The 23,207-nt window shown below is 38.5% G+C and overlaps 1 protein-coding gene across 14 annotated transcripts in view; it reads left to right on the top strand.

Moving 5' to 3' along the window:
* The window catches only part of ARID4A (AT-rich interaction domain 4A), a 68,561-nt gene that overhangs the window by 36,187 nt on the left and 9,167 nt on the right, over positions 1–23,207 (top strand). For 5 of the 14 annotated variants that reach the window (XM_065593833.1, XM_065593832.1, XM_042851259.2 and 2 more), the window contains exons 12-23: positions 2,064–2,136; positions 4,739–4,833; positions 4,961–5,058; positions 6,994–7,222; positions 12,442–12,692; positions 15,434–15,631; positions 17,087–17,171; positions 17,362–17,563; positions 17,791–17,853; positions 18,771–19,904; positions 20,109–20,213; positions 21,984–22,196. In XM_065593833.1, the coding sequence (XP_065449905.1) occupies positions 2,064–2,136; positions 4,739–4,833; positions 4,961–5,058; positions 6,994–7,222; positions 12,442–12,692; positions 15,434–15,631; positions 17,087–17,171; positions 17,362–17,563; positions 17,791–17,853; positions 18,771–19,904; positions 20,109–20,213; positions 21,984–22,196 (2,746 nt within the window). Of the gene's footprint in view, positions 1–2,063; positions 2,137–4,738; positions 4,834–4,960; positions 5,059–6,993; positions 7,223–12,441; positions 12,693–15,433; positions 15,632–17,086; positions 17,172–17,361; positions 17,564–17,790; positions 17,854–18,770; positions 19,905–20,108; positions 20,214–21,409; positions 21,527–21,983; positions 22,197–23,207 lie in introns of those variants that run through there. The other 9 variants (XM_065593835.1, XM_065593836.1, XR_010600823.1 and 6 more) reach the window with 8 other exon arrangements.

The raw sequence follows: 23,207 nt of genomic DNA, 5'->3' as shown, positions 1-23,207 counted from the left end.
AGGGCAATTGATAATTGAAATGAAACCCTGCTTCAGAACAGCAGGTGGTGACCTGGGAACCACTTGCACCAAAGACACACAGAGAGGGTATAAGGATAGCATACAGATAGCCTAATGTGAAATGCTCTCCAGCATCAACTCATGAGTCTTTGTTTCACCTGGTCTGCGGTCCAGTGACTGGCCAATTAGGTGCATCAACTGTCCTAACTCTTCCTTCTGTTTTCCACGCTCCCCATAGATAGTGATTCACTTGGTCTTCCTGCTCCTGTTCCCTTGGGCTGTACAGTTTTTCATCTTTGCCTTTTGTTTAACTTCAGGTGAAGATACTGAGAGACTGTTAATATTTAAGTATCTGCTCATGGAAGAGCTATTTCAACATTTTCATTGTTTTGGGGGATCTGTCCACAAGAATAAACAGTTCAAGGTGGAAGTGCTTCTGAATTCTGAAGATATCTAGCACTTGTAATGCTTTTTATCCATAGGTATAAAAGCCTTTTACAGTAAATGGTGAGATCTATTAATTGCAATGTTAAGATTACATAATTTAATATTTTGAAAAGCAGGAAATATAAAAGCTAAGGTTCTTATGCACTAATAAATATGCAGCATTGTCTGTGTGATTCTATTGTTAATTTTATAGCTTACTTGTATGTCTGTTAAATGTATACCATAGAATATACAGGATGAGCAAAATGGCCACTATAACATTATATAATTTTGTGGGTTTGCATTTAATTTCCTTGTTTCTTTTCTAAGAAAAATCAGAAGAGAAGAAACACAAACTATCTCTGTGGAATAATGTCAGTATTTAAATGGCCCCCATTGGGCTCTGGACATTACAGCTCATTGCAGCAAGCAGCATGAAGAAGGGGTGAACTAATACCGATGCTTCACAGGAGGCTGTTTTTCAGTTAACAAGGCAGTGGTGTATCAGTTTAGATTGCAATGGCTCTATTTTCACAACAGAAAATTAGGAATGTAATTTTATTAAAATGAAAGCTTAGAATTTGCTGAATGCAGACCAAACTGAAACTGAGATCAGTAACCTTTCTATTGCTTCCCCCTTCCTCTCAAAACTGCCTGTGATTTTTCTACTAATGATACAGTGGTAGGGTTTTATTTTTGACTTTTTCTGTACATCTTTCCTCTGAGACAGCCACTTTTGCACAGACAGCCTCACCAGCAATCCTTAAGCCTACCAGGCTGGGCAGGAAGAATGTGGCATACATAAGATGTTGCAGGGAGCAAGACCTCATTAGGCTCTAAAATCTCAGAATCCCACTGAACATGCTCAAAAGTGATTTTTTTCTCGTAACTTTTATTTATTCTAACATTTTCCCTTTGTACATAGCAAAGGCTTTACTTCACATTGTCGACTATCCAAGTCAAAGTTTAGCTGTGTTTATCCGGGGTGGCAGTGTAAGAATAGTAGAGGTAAAAAGAAAACAGGATAGATAACATACATTCTGTTGTTCTGAATTATACAAGTGACTCCTGAGATGTTTCCAGAGATGACCTCTTTGAGCTGAGACCAAGCATGGAAAGTTTCATTCCCCAAGGGATTTCTTTCCCCTCCTCCCCCAGAAATGTATGAGCATCTGAAGATATAGGGGCTGTTACAATGGAAACCATTTTGCAACCTTGACTATAGTTTTTCTACTGGGGAAAGCTAGAATTCATGTTAACTGCTGTAGTCTTTTAAATAACCCATTCAATATTAGATTTTACTGTATGACATCACGTAATATATTAGTGCAGGCCACATCATACCCCTAATGGATTGAGGATCCCACTGCTCTGTATTTTCTTTTTCTCCAGTTGAGACTCCAGCATATGGGGTTTTGAACCTTCAGAGGGGAACCAACCAAGTTAGTCCTCCTCATCTTATTTAAACTTTTGCCCATTTGTGTGGCTAGCCCTTTCTGATGGGTTTATTTTCTGGATATCATATCCTTATATGGGTGAACAATTGTAGCTTGGCTTTTTCGTGCAAATGAATTGTTTGGGATCTGACTGTCCATATGCATCTAATATTTTCAATATGTCTCCCTTTGTTTTGACAGCCTGAGGAAGAGCTTGATCCTGAAGAGAGGGACAACTTCCTCCAACAGCTTTACAAGTTTATGGAAGACAGAGGTAATACATTGCTTAACTTATTATCTTTTGTGTAGCCAACCCATTTAAAAAAATTATTTTTAAATTTAATGTGTTGTATCATGTTATCACCCTTGCATCAGGGAAACATGTATATTCCAATAACTAAACATACAGATGAAAACATTTGTAACCATTTTCAAATGGGGCAAGTCTTCTTATTTCAGATGCTTATCAGCATAACACGCAGACAAAAGCAAACCCTGCCTAATTGATGTTTGGTTTTCTGTTGTTGTTTGTGTGTGTTGGGTTTTTTTAGACAGTTCTTGATGAGCTAGAACCAAAGTATCTCTGAAATAGCCTCTGAGTTGGTGTCCCTCTATGGCAGCTATGGCTGGCAACTCTGATTTGGAGGATAAAAACACTTGGAGACTTGGCCCTGGGTTGTGGAACTTTCAGCCATCAGAAATCTGGAAATGTGCCATTTTTAAGTCTTGTTGCAAAGCTGTCCTAATCACGCACAGACATTCTACTAGTAGTGGAGCAACAGTGTCATTCACCTGGAAAACAACCTAAGCAATCCAGCTTGGTTCAATAGTTAGAATAAGGAAGGAGTTGATTTGCTGCTTTTCTCGACAGAATTAGACCAGTCTGTTATGTACATGATGGTTAGATGCTATAATGGCAAAGAATATATTGGAAGAGCTGCAGATACCTTCATACATAGTACAGTGCTTTGCCCTCCTCCCAGTTTCACCTTCCTTAGAACCGCAAATTTCAGTGGCTTATGCAATACTAGTTTTCCAATTTCAGGGAGGCAACCAGTTCTAACACCCTGAGCATTTCTAAAGGCATTGAAGCCAGAAAATAGGTTATCCTTTCAGCAAATAACATATTGTGCCCACACATTTTATGCTCAGAAATGGCTGTCTTTTTTAATATAAAAAGTTTCACTCCTGTGTTTGCAAACTTGTTTTGATCAATAGCAAAATTGAAAAAATTGTACAAATAAGACTAGACTCTCTTTAGATACTTTTGTCAAAAATTAGCAGGTCTTTTCCACAGGGTAGAAAATATCTTTTAAATTTTTTTGTAAGCACTGTATGTACTAAAAACTGCTATTTGACCAATTCGTAGATCCCCAAATTGCCAGGCTCCAAAATGATTCCATAGCAGTGGTGACATTACAGCATAGTATAGCAAAGCACGTGTGGTTATATCTGGATTTAAAAGGACTGGGGTTGAAAGGAGTAAGTTTAAAATCAGTTACATGCTGAATACCTTCTCTGCCCTTTGGTGAACAAGGGAAGAGTGCATAAAAGTTCATAAAATGTTACAGTAATCTATAGCAATAAATGTTGATAGAAAAACACACAAAAGGGAGACAGACTATATTAGTTCAGACAAAATGGTTTCACAATCTTTAAGTATAATTAAAAAAAATATGGCAGGTCACCATTTTAAGTAGGCTGGTCTTCTCTTTAATAAGGTATTTTCCAATCCACAGAGGCTTAATGGAGTAGTACCTAGCCTGTTCAGTCTTGCCACTTGCCTATCACAAATATGTCAGTGGGTCATGTATTTGTTATGGCAAGCTTTTCTGGAGTTCATCCAGCATCACTTTGAAGACCATGCCATGTGGAATTAGCACTCTCGGGGGGAGTGGGGCGGGGGGGAAAGAGGGGGAGGGAAAGGAGGGGCTTCGGAGAAAAGCGTGTTATGTGTAAGCAATACTAGCTTCTTTATAATGTGATTCTTCTACTTCTGTTACTGTCCTTTCTCCTCTTCCTTCATTGTGGAGTGTCACCCTGACTCAAGTGCTGTTAGTCCAGGAAGCAGGGAGAGACTGTGTAGGCAGCTGTGGGACGTGGGGAAAACAAGGAAAGTAACAGAGCAGTAAAAGTAAAGACCCAGTCCCGAGAAAAACTGATATTGCTTAAAGATAGTATTTCATGGAAAAAAGGGGGCCTCCTTTTCTACCTTGGCAGGGAGGAGCAGCAACTTCATCAATGTTCAGCCCTTAGCCCTGTTTATTTCTGGCCTCCTCTTTCACAATTAATAGATTCTCGTTTCCTACCTGATTCCCAACTCTCTTAGTTTAGTTTCATACTCTTATCTCCACACACACATTTGTCTCTCTTGCCACCTTTTCCACCATTTCACATTCTGACCCTTTAATTTAATTTTCTACTCCATGTCCCCTTCACCCAAACATTTGATGTTCTTCTCTTTATCGACTCCCACATCCTACCATTTCCCAGGCTTTTCCTTAGCAATTCTGATAGGGTGTCCTTCCATGTTTTGGCTGCCCTTCCGTGTTTTCCCTGCTGTTTGGGTAAGGGCAGCTAATCAGATGGGGTTTTCCCGAATGATTTGAGGAGGGTCAGAAAACCTGTGTAGTTTGCAGGCCTATGATGTCAAACATTATAATAACTCCCCTAGAACCAACCAGATGGTGACGCAAAAGCTGAGCATGACCATTAGTTGGGAGCAACTGACTTGGGATGTCTTTTTATGGGTAAAAATATTATTACAGACACTACATTGAAAAATGTACCAGCAATCAAGTGTGTGCTATGGGATGGAAGAGAAGTTTGCTCATCTGCATGGTAACTTTATTTATTTGTATTCTTATGTTAATTAGGTACTCCTATCAATAAACCTCCTGTTCTGGGCTACAAGGATCTTAACCTCTTCAAACTTTTTAGACTGGTGTATCAACAGGGTGGGTGTGACAATGTAAGTGTCAAATTTTTCTTAAGCAAAACATCTATTTGTGCTCTTGAAAATTATGGTTACAGTTCTAGTGTCCCAGTAAATTTTGTTCTTAATTTTCCTGGTTAACAAATAAAACTTACTTTTCCAGATTGACAGCGGTGCTGTATGGAAGCAAATTTATATGGACCTTGGCATTCCTATTTTGAACTCCGCTGCTTCCTACAATGTAAAAACTGCTTATAGAAAGTAAGTTATATCTTATTAGATGATTGAATGAATGGTTTTATGAATATGGAAAATCTGAAAAGTGGCATGAACACTTTATTTTGATAGCTCAGCAGTTGATATTAGTAGACAAGTAAGTGTTTCACATTCTCTTCTTATGTTGCTACATTAATTTTGCCAGATTTTAAGAAGTTCTTACAAACAAGGTCCGGAGTTCTGCAGTGAGAGTGGTGCTTAGCGTCCTCCACTTCCATTCACTACAAAGGGGAGTAGGTGTTGGGCACCATGTAGGGTCTTGCAGTTGCAGTTTCTTAGAACATGGAAGCTTGTTTTAGAGCAGGAAATCTCCATTGTTGGCATGTGGTATTACTGTTTTGGAATATAGCAATGAAAACTGCTATACAATCAGTTTGCAATTTATGCTTACCAACACGGACAGACTCTGTCCTCAGATGCACACACATTCTACTTCCATTGAGATTTGTGATAGCTGCATGCTATGGGCAGAGCTTTGCATTTATTTGCTCCAGACTTTTAAACTTTCTGTACAATGTAGCTAGAAATAAGTGTGTGGCAGAAGTAATCTTTCAAACCTCAGTGCAGAAATTTTGGTTATACCTTTATAGATCTGTAGATGATGGCTTTCAGACACACTTACATTGTTAGCTACAGTATAAGAGTAGGAGGAGTGGTGGTGACCACTTGAGTTAAGGCTGCATATGCCTTTTCATTCTAACCCCTGATGTTCAGTTGTATTTTCATTTTTGATACTTACACCTTCTGGGCTGAAATGTTTCAGGCTCACTTTCTAAGTAGAGTGGACTTTCTTCTTCTTTTTTTCCTCCTGAAAGGTTGAGCAAATATAGTTCAGTGTTTTGAGTAAAAGGAGAAATTGAGCTCTGCATGTGGGAAGCAGGGGGAATGTTTTCCCCAATTCTGAAGAACTTATTTTGTTGTTGTTGTTGTTGTTGTTGTTGTTGAAGAAAACAATCAGAACAATTGATTGTTGTGTGATTGGCACCAGTATCAGGAGTGGCTTAAGTTAAGGTTACAGATGCAACATTAACTCTCACCATTGTGCATTTGCAGTACAAAAGTCTTTAATGACATGGTTGCATTTTGTTTCTCAAATACAATATATCATATGTTTTCTAAGCCTTAGATTAATGTGCATTCTCTCTTTTACAGTTGTGTATGCCAGACAGCTCATTAAAGTAATCATTTGAAAAGTACATAGCAAACTATTGCTGATTAAGAAGAAAAGTGAAAATTTGCAGGCATATATTGCCCACCTAAATTTTGCAGCTAAACTAGCTTAGTGGTTAACTACCTCATTCTCTGACTTGAACCTATTGAAAGTTGTGCTTGTTGAATAGCAGGTGACAAAGGGTCTCATCCTACTCATTGAAGTAAATGAAAATGAAAATATTCAGATTGTCTTCAATGGGAGTTGAGCTGGGTACTAATTTAAGATGCATATTTTACAGAGAAAAGTATTTAGCATGCAAAAATTAGTAAAGTTGTGACAGACCATTATGACATTGAAAACACTCTAACAATATAAGAATGGAAAAAAATATTGCAAGGTGATTCTAAGATTGTAGAAGCAATTGTGTGAGAAACAGTATAGCATGATGTGCTCTTGATGGTCTGAATGCTTAAGCAAATGGGACAGAATTAAAGCTGTGCACGTGCAATGTTAAACTTAGTCACTCAAATATGACTGCTTAATCATGCTACCTCAAAATCTCTTAACATAGGATTGAGGTTTTTATTGTTTGGTTTGGGGTTTTGGGGGTTGTTTTTCTTTTTCTTTTCTTTTTTTTTTTTCAGGAATTAGTGCTCTTCTCTTGCACTTCTGCGAGCAAGAAAATAAAGAATTTGTTTGCAGTTCAGTGAAATGAAAATCAGATATGCATTGGTAAAAATGTAATGAAACTTTGTTTTCATATGTAGGTATCTTTATGGTTTTGAAGAATACTGCCGCTCTGCAAACATTCAGTTCAGGACCATCCATCATAATGAACCAAAAGTGGTAGAAGACATTCAGAAACAAGAAGAACCAATGGAGGAAAGTGTAAAAGAGGAACAAGAAATGCTTCCAGCAGAAGTAAAAAATGAAGCAGAAGAAAATGATTCCAGCAGCGAAAGTGAAAAAGAAGAAATAGAATTAAGATCCCCGAGAGTAAGTAGTCTGATTTGAGGGTTGTTTTTTTTTTTAATTTATGTGCTAAATAGAACTGGGTGTCCTTAATAGTTCACTGATATGAGATTTCTCTAGAGGATTGGCTGTACATGGGAATTGCCATACTTGTACAAACACAAGAGCCACATGCTGGATAACACAGGCTTCCATTCACATATCAAGACAATGTTCCACTGTTTACACTGGCTTCCCATTGAATATAGTCCATTTCAAGTTCTCTCTTGATGGTCAAAACCCTCCAGGAGATTGACTAAGCTACCTGAGATCATCTTTAGACAAAGGAAATGCAGTAGATCTAATCTACCTAGATTTCAGTAATGCATTTGAGAAGATGGGGATAAGGAACTGGTTAAAGGGGAGACTGCAGTGGGTCATACTGAAAGGTGAACTGTCAGGCTGGAATGTGTTTACTAGTGGAGTTCCTCAGGGATTAGTTTTGGGACCAACCTTATTTAACATTTTTATTACTGATCATGGCACAAAAAGTAGGAATATGCTAATAAAATTTTCAGATGATACAAAGTTGGGAGGTATTGCCAATATGGAGAAGGACCAGAATATCATACAAGATGACTGGATGACCTTGAAAACTGGAGTAATAGAGATGGGATAAAATTTAATAGTGCAAGATCATGCACTTGGGGACTAACAACAAGAACTTTTGCTACAAGCTGAGTACGTATCAGTTGGAAATGACAGAGGAGGAGAAAGACCTGGATAACGATGAGCCACCAATGTGATATGGCCACAGGATAACGATGAGCCACCAATGTGATATGGCCGTGAAAAGGCTAATGCAATCCTAGAATGCATCAGGCGACGTATTTCCAGTAGAGACAGGGAAGTGTTAGTACCATTATACAAGGCACAGGTGAAACCTCATCTGGAATACTGTGTGAAGTTTTGGTCTCCCATGTTTAAGAAAGATGAATTCAAACTGGAACAGGTGCAGAGAAGGGCTACTAGGATATTTGAAGGAATGGAAAACCTACCTTATGAGAGGAGTCTCAAAGAGTTTGGCTTCTTTAGCCTAACCAAAAGAAGGCTGGGGGGAAAATTACTCTATAAAAAAAACATCAGAGGGATAAATGCCAGGGAAGGAGAGAAGTTATTTCAGTTAAGTGCCAATGTGGACACAAGAACAAATGGATATAAACTGGCCATCAACAAGTTTAGGCTTAGAATTAGATGAAGTTTTCTAACCATTAGAGGAGTAAAGTTCTGGAGCAGCCTTTTAAGTGGAGTAGTTGGGACAAAAAAACTAACTGGCTTCAAGACTGAGCTTGATAAGCTTATGGAGGGGATGGTATGATGAGACTGCCTACAATGGCATGTAGCTGATCTGCAATTGCTAGCAGCAAATATCTCCTCCAATGGCTGGTAGTGGACACTAGCTGGGGAGGGCTCTGAGTTACTACAGACAATTCTTTCCCAGTTGTCTGGCTGGTGGGTCTTGCCCTCATGCTCTGGGCCTAACTGATCGCTATATTTGGGGTCGGGAAGGAATTTTCCCCTGGGTCAGATTATCTGAGACTCTGGGGGGTTTTCACCTTCCTCGGCACTGTGGGGAACAGGTCACTTGCAAGTTTAAACTAGTGTAAACAGTGGATTCTCTGTAACTTGAAGTCTTTACCTCATGATTTGAGGACTTCAGTAACTCAGCCAAAGGTTAGGGGTCTGTTACAGGAATGGGTGAGTGAGGTTCTGTGCCCTGCAATGTGCAGGAGGTCAGACTAGATGATTGTGATGGTTCCTTCTGACTTAGATTTTGTTTCCCTGCACAACCATGACTTTCATCAACAGCTGTGTTCCACCAGAACCATAAAAGTATCACCAAATGGGGTAGACTTGTGAACATGAGAGAATTTTCACAGGAGCTGGACCTAGATTATGTCATTTCCTCCTGCAAGAGATAAGAATGAGCAGACCCCTCACAGCTTTAAGTACCAAATGTAAACCCCATCTCTTTGACCTAGTGTTCTCATGTTATCTCTCTTTTAAAAAATAAATAAAAATCTTCAGCCTTTCAACTCATTCACATATGCAGAGAAGGGAATGGAGGGATAGTGAGTTTTTTGTTTGATGTCTTTATTTTTATTTTTTTATTTTGAGTATTGCTTGAATGCTGTGGTGATGAGGGCCATGTCAGCAGGTACATAAATACATCACTGACCCATCTAATTTAGTGTTCAATCAAAAGTAGAATATAAGAAAATATTTAAAAGAATTTTTCCTTCGTTGGAACAAGAAATTAACTGTCTGAGTTATCTAGATTAACTGGCTAGAACTCTGGCTAGTTCTATTAAGGAAGTTACTATGTGTTCATTGATTAAAACTAGTACACTGAAAGGGAAAGAAATGTTACTTCTGACAGTTACCAAAGAACAAAGAATGTTTCCAGTTAAAATATTTAATAATGCACATTTAGTATCTCATATCCTTGTGATGTAAGCTAGCTGTACACCTCTACCTCGATATAGCGCTGTCCTCGGGAGACAAAAAATCTTACCGCGTTATAGGTGAAACCACATTATATCGAACTTGCTTTGATCCACCGAAGTGTGCAGCCCCGCCCCCTTGGAGCACTGCTTTACCGTGTTGTATCCGAATTCGTGTCATATCGGGTCGCGTTATATTGGGGTAGAGGTGTAACATCAGAAGTTTGTTTCCTATTGAAGTTTTTTGGTGACTAGATTCTGTCAAGGTATTAAATGGTTGATAGAAAGGGTCTTATTAAATGAAAATAAAAATACTGTGAGCATATGCTTACTGGAAATGCTACTTAAAATGCAGTAAATGTACTGAATCAATAGTTTAAAAGATGTGGTTTCTACAATAGTATAAATATACAATATTTAGCTTTAGACAAGCACTGAAAATATGAAAAGATAATACAGACCAATCACCTATGATTATCTCTAACTTGATCACCTTCCAGCATGCTGCAAAAGCTGTTTTTATTTGACAGGGTGTTGGAGGAAGGTTGTGGGTCAGGAGAGAAGATGGAGTGGAAGGGTTTTTTTATGCTGCTTTGACTTATTGGATGGCAAAGTTAACCTGTTAATTCAGCCAACCAGCAGCATTAAATAATATGTATATAATGTTATCTGTATGTGACTATGTAATACTTCCAGGTGGTTGCCATTATGTTGCTATACATTTAATTATTAGGGCACCTACTGGGTTTGATTGTTGTTTGAATAATAAATACATTCTAACAGAAGGATATATGTTAAACTAGGCAAATACAATTTAGATGGGGCTACTATAAGGTGGGTGCATAACTGGCTGGATAACCGTACTCAGAGAGTTGTTATTAATGGTTCCCAATCCTGCTGGAAAGGCATAACGAGTGGGGTACCGCAGGGGTCTGTTTTGGGACCGGCGCTGTTCAATATCTTCATCAACGATTTAGATATTGGCATAGAAAGTACGCTTATTAAGTTTGCGGATGATACCAAACTGGGAGGGATTGCAACTGCTTTGGAGGACAGGGTCATAATTCAAAATGATCTGGACAAATTGGAGAAATGGGCTGAGGTAAACAGGATGAAGTTTAACAAAGACAAATGCAAAGTGCTCCACTTAGGAAGGAAAAATCAGTTTCACACATACAGAATGGGAAGAGACTGTCTAGGAAGGAGTACGGCAGAAAGGGATCATGGGGGTTATAGTGGACCACAAGCTAAATATGAGTCAAGAGTGTGATGCTGTTGCAAAAAAAGCAAACATGATCCTGGGATGTATTAACAGGTGTGTTGTGAGCAAGACACGAGAAGTCATTCTTCCGCTCTACTCTGCTCTGGTTAGGCCTCAGCTGGAGTATTGTGTCCAGTTCTGGGCACCACATTTTAAAAAAGATGTGGAGAAATTGGAAAGGGTCCAGAGAAGAGCAACAAGAATGATTAAAGGTCTTGAGAACATGACCTATGAAGGAAGGCTGAAAGAATTGGGTTTGTTTAGTTTGGAAAAGAGAAGACTGAGAGGGGACATGATAGCAGTTTTCAGGTATTTAAAAGGGTGTCATAAGGAGGAGGGAGAAAACTTGTTCACCTTAGCCTCTAAGGATAGAACCAGAAGCAATGGGTTTAAACTGCAGCAAGGGAGGTCTAGGTTGGACATTAGGAAAAAGTTCCTAACTGTCAGGGTGGTTAAACACTGGAATAAATTGCCTAGGGAGGTTGTGGAATCTCTGGAGATATTTAAGAGTAGGTTAGATAAATGTCTATCAGGGATGGTCTAGATGGTATTTGGTCCTGCCATGCGGGCAGGGGACTGGACTCGATGACCTCTCGAGGTCCCTTCCAGTCCTAGAATCTATGTTCTGAGTACAAAAATGTGACGCTACCAAAAAGAGCACCTAGGCCGCTTAATAATAAAACAATAAGCCCATAACAGTTAAGACCCCCTTCCCCCAAACTCACCAGCTATCCCCACTGCTGTTCTTTACCCCTTTGGAAATTCCAGTGGTCTTGCAGCATGCTCTGAAGGCAAACAAATCTAGAGAGACAAGGTCGGTGAGGTAATATCTGTTATTGGACCAACTTACGTTGATGAGAGAGACAAGCGTTCAAATTTACACACAGCTTTTCATCAGGCCCAGACCTGAAGTAGAGCTCTGTGTAAGCTCAAAAGCTGGTGTCTCTCACCAATAGAAGTTGGTCCAATAACAGATATTACATCACCCACTTTGTCCCTCTAATATCCTGGGACCATCACGTCTATAACAACACTGCATACAAATCTGGGTCCTGTCAGACCAAGGAGAGCAATTTCCAGAATTGAGGATCCCTCGTGGAAAATGCCTTGTGAGCATCTCTGTCCCTTTTAAACCATGGGACTATCAACTCAAGTTGTTCCACTTACCACAACTGCCATAGTCAGCTAGGGAAGGTGATATTTCATGTGTTCAGGGACTACAGGCCTTGTAGATCTAAACAAATTCCTTTAAAATTCACCTGGAAACTAATGAAAAGCTAGAACTCTGATATTGTAATGCCATAATTGTAAACAGAATGCACACAATGTTTTTTAAATTTATAAATATGTGATAACTCAAATGCAAAACTTCACATTGGCCTCCAATCTGTCTTCTGTACAGGAAAAATAAATATACTTCAGTGCACAGGATGCACCGCATAACCTCCTCTGCCCTGAACATGACAATGCTTGTTTAACAGATTGCGTTTCTATCTTAGGGACGGAGGAGACTTGCTCGCGATGCAATAACTACTAAAAAAGAAACTGAAGAGGATAAAATGCAGGACAAATTAAAAGATAGCAACAAAGAAAATAAAGATGTAGAGGAAACACTTGAGAATGCAGAGAAGAAAGAAAATGAGACATCACTCGGGAGAAAGAACACACCAAAGCAAAAAGAGAAGAAAATGAAAAAACAAGAGGAATCTGATAAAGAATCTGATGAAGAGGAAGAGAGAAGGCAAGAGAGGTACATATTAACTTACATCTGCTCTTTAAAAGAATGCCTGTGTGGTGGTACAGCGGCACTCTGTATTGCTGAGTACAAGGGAGATTTAGGATTCCATTTCTGGAGATCAGACGTGAATCAAGTCCATGATTTTCACACACACACACACCCATCACAATTTCCCCCTCCTTGTGCATCTCCAAGACAGCAGAGGTCTGCTGTACCTGAGGGAGGATTTTTCCCTGGAGATGGCAGGTAGTATTTCCACTGTCATCTTCCTCCAAGGGTTCGGTCAGGAAGGGCAGAATTCTAGTTTTGGGGGCCATACAGGAGTTTATCCTGAGAATGCTTCCCTGGAGGTGTATTGAATCAGTGCATCCTTGGATGTTCTAGCTCTGTTCTCATCCCAGCCCTACTTCTGGGCTGCTTTAGCCAAGAGTGTCACCACCCCCCTCAGTTGCACACAATATTCACTGCTGTATCACTTCTCTGGATGGACTTCTGTCACTGCAGGCTTGGATTATATTGGTATTTGTGCACAGTAGTACACGCAAGCACTAGCTAGGTGTTGTGCTTGGTGTTGTACAACCATGTAGTGATAGATGGTTTCCCACACTCTGTCTTGTCTATTTATATTGTATGATTTGGGGTAGAAAGTGGATGTAACATACAAGCAAAGTGGCTAATGATGATGGGCAAATGTCCAACTTGCGCTTGTTTCCATTTTTATTTAAATGTATTTAGAGGGCAGGAGGGGATGAATTAATAAGAGCAAAGGAGAAATGAAGGGGAAGGGGGACTAAAAATGAAAAGGGGAGATGGATTGAAGAGGCAGAGAAGGAGAGAGGGCAACATGGAGGACAAGGAGAGAGGGGCGGGCAACAGAACAATGTGGGAGAATGAGGAGATGTTGGAGTAATGAGCCAAGTGGTAGAAAATAGCAGCCATAGAACAAACTGAGAGGCAGAATTGGTTTAAATCACTGCTGTCCAGGGGTTGTGAAAACAGGCTAGGCCTCTCTCTTCCCACCCTGCTAGTCCTGACTACCCCCCTTGCTCCATTCAGGGATTGGGTTTGCTCCTTGTGACATCGTTCTTCCTCTTTTCTAGCCCATGGAAAGGGGAGGAGTGCACTTGGGGCACAAGCTGAGAGTGAATCAAGCCTGATGACTTTTTGTTTCAAGCAAGGAGAATGTGTTGGCTGCATCATCTCCGTATCATTTCCATATGAGGAGAGATTAATAAGGCTGGGACTTTTCAGCTTGGAAAAGAGATGACTGTGGGTGGATATGATAGAGATCTATAAAATCATGACTAGAGTGGAGAAAATAAATAAGGAAGTATTTCTTCACACAATGCACAATCAGCCTGTGGAACTCTTTGCCAGAGGATGTTGTGAAGGCCTAGACTATATAACAGGGTTCAAAAAAGAACTAGATAAGTTCCTGGAGGATAGGTCAATGGCTATTAACCAGGATTGGCAGGGATGGTGTCAATAGTCTCTGTTTGCCAGAAACTGGGAATGAGTGACGGGATGGATCATTGTTCTCTTCATTCCCTCTGAAGCACCTGGCATTTGCCACTGTTGGAAGACAGGATACTGGGCTAGATGGACCTTTGGTCTGACCCAGTATGGCCATTCTGATGTTCTCATTTTGATGCACTCATGGAAAAAAACTGTGACCTTCAGAGAAGGCTGTGCCTTCAGTCAAAAGAAAGATCTTGTAGAATAACACAGCAAGCAAAAATTCCATTCAAACATAGATACAGTGTGGGTGTACAGTAGGTTGCATAGGTGTATTACATATATCTACAGTCTCTTAGTCATCTTTCTTGTAAGTACTTGATGCCTTGGTTATCATCTTTCCTTTTAGTGTAAACTGTTATTGCTGCAAAATAGGTTATAGTCAGAGATGAACTAACATTTATCTTTTGTAAAAAGCAAGCTGTGCTTTTTCTGTCTATTTTGTCTGCTTGTGGTTCCTTATAGTTCTAGGTTTTGCTTCTATTCCAAATTATTTATTTAAAAGGCACGAAAGTATGTAGATCAGATGAGACATTGGTTTTTGAAAAGACATTTTCAGGCACCTAGTCCTTGTTATGGATCTTTCCTTAAGTTAAATGGTAGATAAAAATTCTTAGCCTCTTTTTAAAAATTATATCATGGATAAAGGCATTTATTGTAACCTTGTGTTTGCCACTATTTGCTTCAGTGGAACTGATTAGATAGCCACAAAAAGGCCATTACATTGACAGTGCAAATGTCTCGTATAACTTGAAAGAAAATTGTGAAAGGTGGAAAAATTTAAAATAACACATCAGAAGCAAATATTAAGAATTAAAGTTAGTGTCTCCTTGCTCAGCACCTTCTGTTTCACTTGAGCTTCGAAACAGTGAGTTAATGTAATATATTTTCTCCACCTTTCTGTGATCTCCATATGTTTCAGAGGATAAACGTTAAAGCTTTGAGATAGTTATGCACATAATAAATCATGTTAAAATTTGTGAATTGTGAATAAATCCGATGCATCATTTTTAACACTTCTGATTTATGCAAAACAGAGTGGAGGTGTCTGACTTGAATAAGTTATGACCAGCCCCCTTTTTTATGCATTGCACTTCATGAAGCAAGGAACTCCCTACTGCAAACTTTTATCTTCTCCTTCCTCTGATTAGAAAGGGAATACTTAACTATGCTTTGGAAATGTTAGGTCTGATTGTAATTAAATAATCAATGGGCATTATAAATATACCTTGCTACAGGGAGGAAATTGAAAACAAAGGAGAATCAGAAGGGGAGGAAGATGAGGAGGACTCGGAGCCCTGTCTAACAGGAACCAAAGTGAAAGTAAAATATGGACGTGGAAAAACTCAGAAAATTTATGAAGCCAGTATTAAAAGCACAGAAATTGATGATGGAGAGGTTTTATATTTAGTACATTACTATGGCTGGAATGTAAGGTAAGAAGGAGAAATTACTGGTTAACTTCATTTTAGTTTACTAAAATAATTGTTGTATTCAGAGATTTTTTTTTTTTTTTTTTTTTTGCTTTTTAAGAGAATATCATCAAAGGGGGAAGAGTAATGGGTCTCTTGTCCCTGCAGTGAATTAGTATTGCACAATAGGGTCAGATCCTGCTAAAACTTTTTCATGTGAGTACCCTCACTCACATATGAGTAATCCTGTTGAAGCCAATGGAATTACGCATGTGTGTAAGTGTTTGCTGGATTTTGGTCCATCTCTGCATAAAACTGTGAGTAGTACTGTTACATTAAATTGGAGTTCTTGTGGGAATAAATCCGATACCTGGTAATAATTGTCACCAGGATCAGACCTTTGGCCAATATAGTGAGCTATGAAAGTGACTTTTAAATTACTCTTGCCTTTTAAGAAAGTGGTGGTGTGCTTCCAGATGTCACTCTGAGTATTAGAAACGGTATTGTGTTTAGTAGTAGGGTAGCTTATACAGTTATTGGTTTATTAAACTCTGAAATTTCAGCAACAAAAATATGCTGACAGTTGAACACTGACTATAATTAAAGAAGATCTATGTTTTAAGAAATTCATGGTGGGAGTGAGTGGGGAAAGCTGAACTGTAAGGAGGTGCAGAAAAAAATCCACTGAACACTTACATTGTATTCCAAAAGAGTGCATTCCTTATATTTAATACCTGTTGGGTAATGGCATTTCTTTATTTTTTATAAACAATGTGACTGTGCTAATGGCATAAAACTCAAATATATTTTAAAATGTGTTTTCCTTGTACATTAAAATTTGAGACTTGCCACCTCATTGAATTCCTGAGAAATCTAAACAGACATCACGTAGGTTTGAAAGAAACCTTTTTTCCAAACTTCTATTCACATCCCCTCTTCTATATTAATATTATTAATAATTAATAATCATAATAACACAGGAGAGTTTCAAAGGCACAAATGGCAGATAAGCACCTAACTCCATTTATGCCTTTGACAGTCTCCCCTAATGCTTAGTGTCTTTTGCCAGACGATTTGAAAACTTTTTAAAAACACAGGTAAGTATGATTATTTTATAACAGTGTTATAGATGGGGAAACTGAGGCGTGGAGAGATTAAAACTGAATTTTCTAAGGTCACATGAAGTTGATGGAAGAGTCTGTAATTGACCCCAGGTCACCTGACTTCCAGTGCTTTGCTGGCAGGAGACCAGGAAGGTCTGCACCTTCAGATTTCCTCAGGATCTTAGGAAGGTAATTGCAATAAAACATAGCACTAAATACGTTTTAAAACATCAGATACTTGATATGTTGCTAAAAGGGGGTTGGGGATCTATTTTGAATTGTTATTAAGGTCTTTGCAATTCAGCTTTGAACCATCAAATTACAATAAAACAGTTTTTAACGGGAGTAGTAACAATGTGCTGTGTTTTGCCTTTAGATACGATGAATGGGTGAAAGCTGATCGGATTATCTGGCCTTTGGACAAAGGAGGACCAAAGAGAAAACAAAAGAAAAAAGCAAAAGTAATATTTGTAGATCAGTAAACTTCTTGTAATAGTTTGTAAGAGCTTAATGGATCTCTCTGCTCCTAATAAGAATTTATTTAGCTGTTCACTCCCTAGCCCCTCCCCTTAACGTGTAGCCCAAAAAGGGTGACGTTTTGACTATAAGCAGTGATGTACATTCATAGAATGCCCAATTTTGTGTCTTCAGAGTAAAGAAGACCAGGAAAAGGATGAAAAGAAGGATGAGGAGAAACAGAAATCAAAACGTGGCCGCCCCCCTCTGAAATCTACTCTTCTGTCAAACATGTCTTGCAGTTTATCCAAAACACCTAATAGTGAAGGTAAAGCAGGAGCCAGAAGTACACGGAGCAATATGTCAGATTGCTCGTCATTACCAAATGGAACAGAAGGTACACCTGATGCAGTCATGTGAGACACTTAGGTGCTCATACATAGGAGAAATGTATGTAAATACAAATAATGTAACCCCACGCCTTCGTATGAAACGCTTAATAAACATATTGCTGTATTGTAAGTCAGCAGTTTTGAAGCCCTGTGCATTCAGTCAGTCAGTTTTACTAGCTATCTAACAGATTTTATTCTGTATCAATTAATTAGTTTTGATTTTGATTTTTAGGAACACCTCGCAGGCAGACGAGACGTAGCTCAGGAATGTTTGATTCTGATAGAGGATCAAACGGTGAGTGATCTCTGTCCTGTGTTTTGATTTTCATTCCTTTTGGAAAAAGCGATGAAAACCCCCCTTTTTTCCCTGCGAATTTTAATGCTGTTGAAAGAACTAAATTGACACCAGTGGAGGGGAAAAAAATCTCTCTTTCCTCCCCAAGCAGTTAGGGAAGGGGCAGCTACCCCATGTTCTCGCATCAGTCTGCTTCAGTCCAAATCCAGAGATAAAATTGTGGCCATTCCTATGGTCACTCAATCTTCCAATCTCACAGCTCATGCATCCAGCAGGGAGGCTAGTTGAGTACAAATGGTGGCAGTGTTGTTTGATGATAAGAACCCTTGTCTAATAGGAACCAAATTGAAGCCACCAACTCATTTCATATAGGATCTGTACAACTATCAGGCACCATAGTATTACTTGCTATCTATATGGCTTCTGATTGAAACCACCGATTTGGCAATGAAATGGTTGTAACCCCGTTACCAGTCTTCTGAGCCATCCATTCCTTTTTGAGGTGAGGTGACTGGGAAGATTCAAGCTATAAGGAGACTTGTAAAACTATCCTGTCCTCCTGAACTGTGATTTATGTGTGGCTTTTTGATTTCTAACCTTCACCACCACCACCAAAAAAAAAAAAAGTGAACACAAAAAAAGAGAGTTTACACTAGTGTTACCATACTTCCATAGAGATCTAAAGTAACACTCAGAAAAACTGTAGCAAAAATAGGTTGAATAATGCAACACATTTGGATTTTTTTAAAAATTTTTATGCAAAACCAAAACTCTTGATTTTTTTTTTTTTTTTTTCATAAAGTGATTTTGGACACTGTATCTGTGTGGGTTATTGAATAGTATCTGCATAGCTAATATAAAAAGTTGTGCTTTAACAATGACCTGATGTGTTGTTTTTTAATCTTATTTTCTTGCAGATTCTGGTTCATCTGACAGTGAAGCTGATGAGACTTCTGAAAAGAGTATGAATGAAGAATTTTCGGCAGAAATTTCAGATATGGAAAAAAATGAAAAACTAATTGATGAGAAACCTGATGAAGAAAACCCAAAGATCCCACATGTATTGATGAAAGAAAATGACAGGACTCAAGTGCAGCCTCTAGAAACTTTGAAACTGGAAGTTGAAGAAAGTGAACAAATAGTTCAGATTTTTGGAAACAAAGCTGAACAAGTGGAAGAAATTAAAAAAGAGACTGAAAAATCACCTAAGGGGAAGGGAAGAAGGAGCAAGACAAGAGATCCCTCTTTAGAGAATATAAAGGTTTTGCCAGAAAGCCAGGAAGAGGAAACAAATGAAACCCTCATAGAATCTGAAAGGTCAGAAATTTGTTCCTTAGACAGTAAAGAGTTTTCCACCACTACTGAAAATGAAACAGACCCTTGTACAAAAGATAAGAAGCTTTTGAAAAGGAAAACGTTGGAACAGACATCGCCTGAGAAAAAGGTACGACGAGAGTGTGAGATGGAAGTGCCAAATATTGTGTCTGAGGAGAGGACCAATGAATGTATTGGAATGGAGGAATGTAAAGACTTCCATGATGAAGAGTCACTCAGAACTGAAAATGAGGAAATGCCGTCTTTAGTAGCAGAGTCAGATCAACATGTTCAAGAGCTGACGAATGAAAACTTTGAATGTACGTCTGAGGAAAATGAGCATATTCCATTAAAAGATGAGGATGACACTATGCCTCAGATTGGACCTGAAACTCTACTTTGCCATGAAGTGGACTTGGATGACTTTGATGAAAAGGAAAAGAGCAGTAGTGAGGATGCAGTAACAGAAAAGCCAGACCCCAACACTTTGACCTCAAATCCATCTGCCTTAATCCCTGCAGTCCAGCCTAACTTCTCTGTGGCCTCACCCCTTGCTCTTAGTCAGGATGAATCTCGCAGTATAAAAAGTGAAAGTGATGTAACGATTGAAGTGGACAGTGTGGCAGAAGAATCTCAAGAGGGTCTCTGTGAAAGCGAGTCTGCTAATGGATTTGAAGCCAGTACCACTTCAAGCAATTGTAGTATAGCAGTACAAGACAGAGAAACTGGAGAGAAGGGTATGTGTTTCCCATGTGAAAAGCCAATCTCTATTTTGACAATTCCTGAAACCATTGTAAATCCTGTATCGCTTTGCTAAGGACTGTTGACTCAAAAGTGGCATTTGGCTTCCTCTAATACTAGTTTTCAGTTCAATCTATTTGTTTTAAAAGGGGTATATTGAAGGCAGAAATATTTGAGGCACATTTTTTCTTTTTCTTCAGGTCAAAAAAGGCCAAGCGATGGCAATAGTGGGACACTGGCAAAGAAACAAAAGCGTACTCCAAAGCGATCAAGTGCTGTAGCCAAAAATGAAAAGAATGGAACAGGTACATTTGGAAGTGAATGTTCGTGCTGTATCATAACAAGCGTGTAGTAATCCATCCTTTTGATATTTATCACCATTGTACATGTGTAAGGGTTTCCTTGCCAGGGCCTTTAATTAGTGTTGACTGGACCACTGACTATATATCTAGTAGACTATACCAACTATTCAGTAACCACAATATCTGGCAGTCTCATGACTGGTATCTTCATCATTTTCATTATCAAATATCTTTACAAGGCAGCTGTATGTGAGAAGATACCAAATATTTTACAGTTATCCTGGTTATATGTGTTCAGCTCAATTGTCATTTTTGTCCCTATGCTTGCTGAATAGAAGCACTTCCTTGAAAAGTCATGTCCAAGTGCTTCTAAGGTGAGAAAGATACATTAATTATAACTTACAAGAAAAAATACATAGAGTGAAATGAGGTAAGTACGACACCTTTTAGAGACAGGACTTTTATGTGTGGTTGACGTGATCAGATATGTAACCTTTTTAAATCAGCTGCAGAAAGTCTGAATTTAGTCTTCTATACCCCCTTATAAGTAATGATGACCTTAGATAGCTAAAGGATTTGAATCAAATAGGTCAATAGAGTCAATGCCAACAATGGCATTGTTAAGATTTATGTCAAATAAATATTTTGGGTTCCCACAGTAACTGCAACAAATATGTTCATAGGCTGTTAAATTATGCCTAATATGTGCAGAGTGAAGATTTTGGTGGGAACTGTAACTTAAAATTTCCTGAAATGTGAACCTTTATTTTGGCACTATTGTAAGAAGTTTTAAATTGTTTTTGTTTTTTACAAAATAAATCTAACTATACCCTGAAGTACAAGATCACACTGCATGTCTATGTGAATATGGTACAGTAGAACCTCAGTTAAGAACATCTCAGGAATGGAGGTTGTTCATAACTCTGAAATGTTCGTAACTGAAAAAATGTTATGATTATTCTTTCAGAAGTTTACAACTGAACATTGATTTAATAAGCTTTGAAATTTTACTATGAAGAAGAAAAATGCTGCTTTTAACAGTCTTAATTTAAATGAAACAAGCACGGAAACAGTTTCCTTACCTTGTCAAATCTTATTTTTAAACATTCCTTTTATTGTTTTAGTAGTTTACATTTAACACAGTATTGTACTCTATTGGCTTTTTTTGTCTTTGCTGCTGCTTGATTGTGTACTTCCAGTTCCAAATGACGTGTGTGACTGATCAGTTCGTAACTCTGGTGTTTGTAACTCTGAGGTACTTCTGTATCAGAGATGCATACTCTACTGAAATGATCATACATTGTTCACATCTATAGGTAATTCATGCATTTGCACTCTGAAAAGTGACTCTAGGGCCTTGTCTACACTGAAATAACTAAATGTGTTTTTAAGTCACACCTGCTTTTTTAACAGCAAACACACTTATTTTGGAATAAATGTCTGTATTATTTTTGTAGGTAAAAAATCTACTTTGGCAGGGGCTGACTCAGTCCCTAACTGCTCCCACCACTGGGGTTAGAGGGAGCACTGGTGCACCTGAAGAGTCAGCTCATAAAGTACCTAACAAAATTAGAAAATTTTAAATGGGTTTGTCAGTAATCTGAAACAATTTGGAATCCACAAAGGGAGCAGGGTCTTTTGAGTAAAGAAACACAATATTCCCTTTCACTTTTCTGACCATAACCACAGTTTATGTAACCTAGATTGTAGGGTTAGAAGAATACCAAAATTATAGGTCTGTCTTCTAATCAAAATTAATTTGTGTTATTACAGGACAAAGCAGTGATAGTGAAGATCTTCCTGTCATGGACAGTTCAAGTAAATGTACGCCAGTAAAACACATAAATGTGTCCAAACCACAGAAGCTTGCGCGATCCCCTGCAAGAGTAATTTCCCCTCACATCAAAGATGGAGAAAAGGATAAACAGAGAGAGAAACATCACCACAGTGCTTCCCCAAGAGTGTATAAATGGAGTTTCCAACTCAGTAAGAATTTTTTAAAGTGTGTTAAATATTTAAATCAGAGTTCAAAATTATATTAGTACAATATCCAGAACTTGCTATGTTCAGTTCCAAAAAGGCACTTGGCATCCATGCTCATTACCATTGTAAAGCCAGGTTTATTGGTATTTATTTATTTCTGTGCTTCACTTTCATACTATAAAAATCCTTTTAAAAATGGTATTTAAATTATCATCTTACTTCCCCCCATTTAATTTCCAGCATAGGTTTAGCAGTTTATTACTTCAAGAATATCTAGACTGTGAAACTAGTATTTTATATAATTTGTAAATATCTGGAATCTGAGTTTTCAGATGGCATAATCCAGGCATTCATCTCTAATTCTGGTCTTATGGGCTGCAAAAATTCAGGTTGGGATTGAAGAATTGAGTTGGAAGAGCAAGATGACTAACAAAATTATTGTGTAGGGGGAGGACGGAGGAGTTCTTTTGTTTTGTTTTTTGTTTTTAAGTTCCAAGATATTGTAACCTAAAACTCTGGGGATCTGAGACAAATATTTTAGAACCAATAATCTTTTTCCCCACAACCATTAGTGGAGGACTAATGATTATTCAAGGGAAAAAATTGTTGATCCATGTAAATACAGTATAATATACAAGTATATCATAGCAGTCTGTTCTTCTTTGAGTGATTGCTCATGTGCATTCCACAATAGGTGTGCATGCTTGCCACGTGCACCAGTACCGGAAGTTTTTCCCTTAGCAGTACTCGTAGGGGAACACCCCTAGTAACCCCTGGAGTGGCGCTGCGATGGCGCGGTATAAGGGGTGCTGCGCGCTCCCCCCATCCTCAGTTCCTTCTTGCCGCCAGTGAAGGTGCTTCAGAACTGCTCTGCTCCAGCTCTACTGTAGCTTTCCTTCTTTGGAATTTGTTAGTTCGTAGTTAGTAGTACCTCTAGTTATTTAAAAAAAAAAAAAAAAGTTTTAGTTAGAACTAGTTAGGTGTGCCCGGGCTTTAAGTTGTGCGACACTTTCA

The sequence above is a fragment of the Chrysemys picta genome, chromosome 4, assembly GCF_011386835.1.
Source record: "Chrysemys picta bellii isolate R12L10 chromosome 4, ASM1138683v2, whole genome shotgun sequence".
Taxonomy (NCBI): domain Eukaryota; kingdom Metazoa; phylum Chordata; order Testudines; family Emydidae; genus Chrysemys; species Chrysemys picta.
This window is presented reverse-complemented; position numbering and strand designations above follow the sequence as displayed.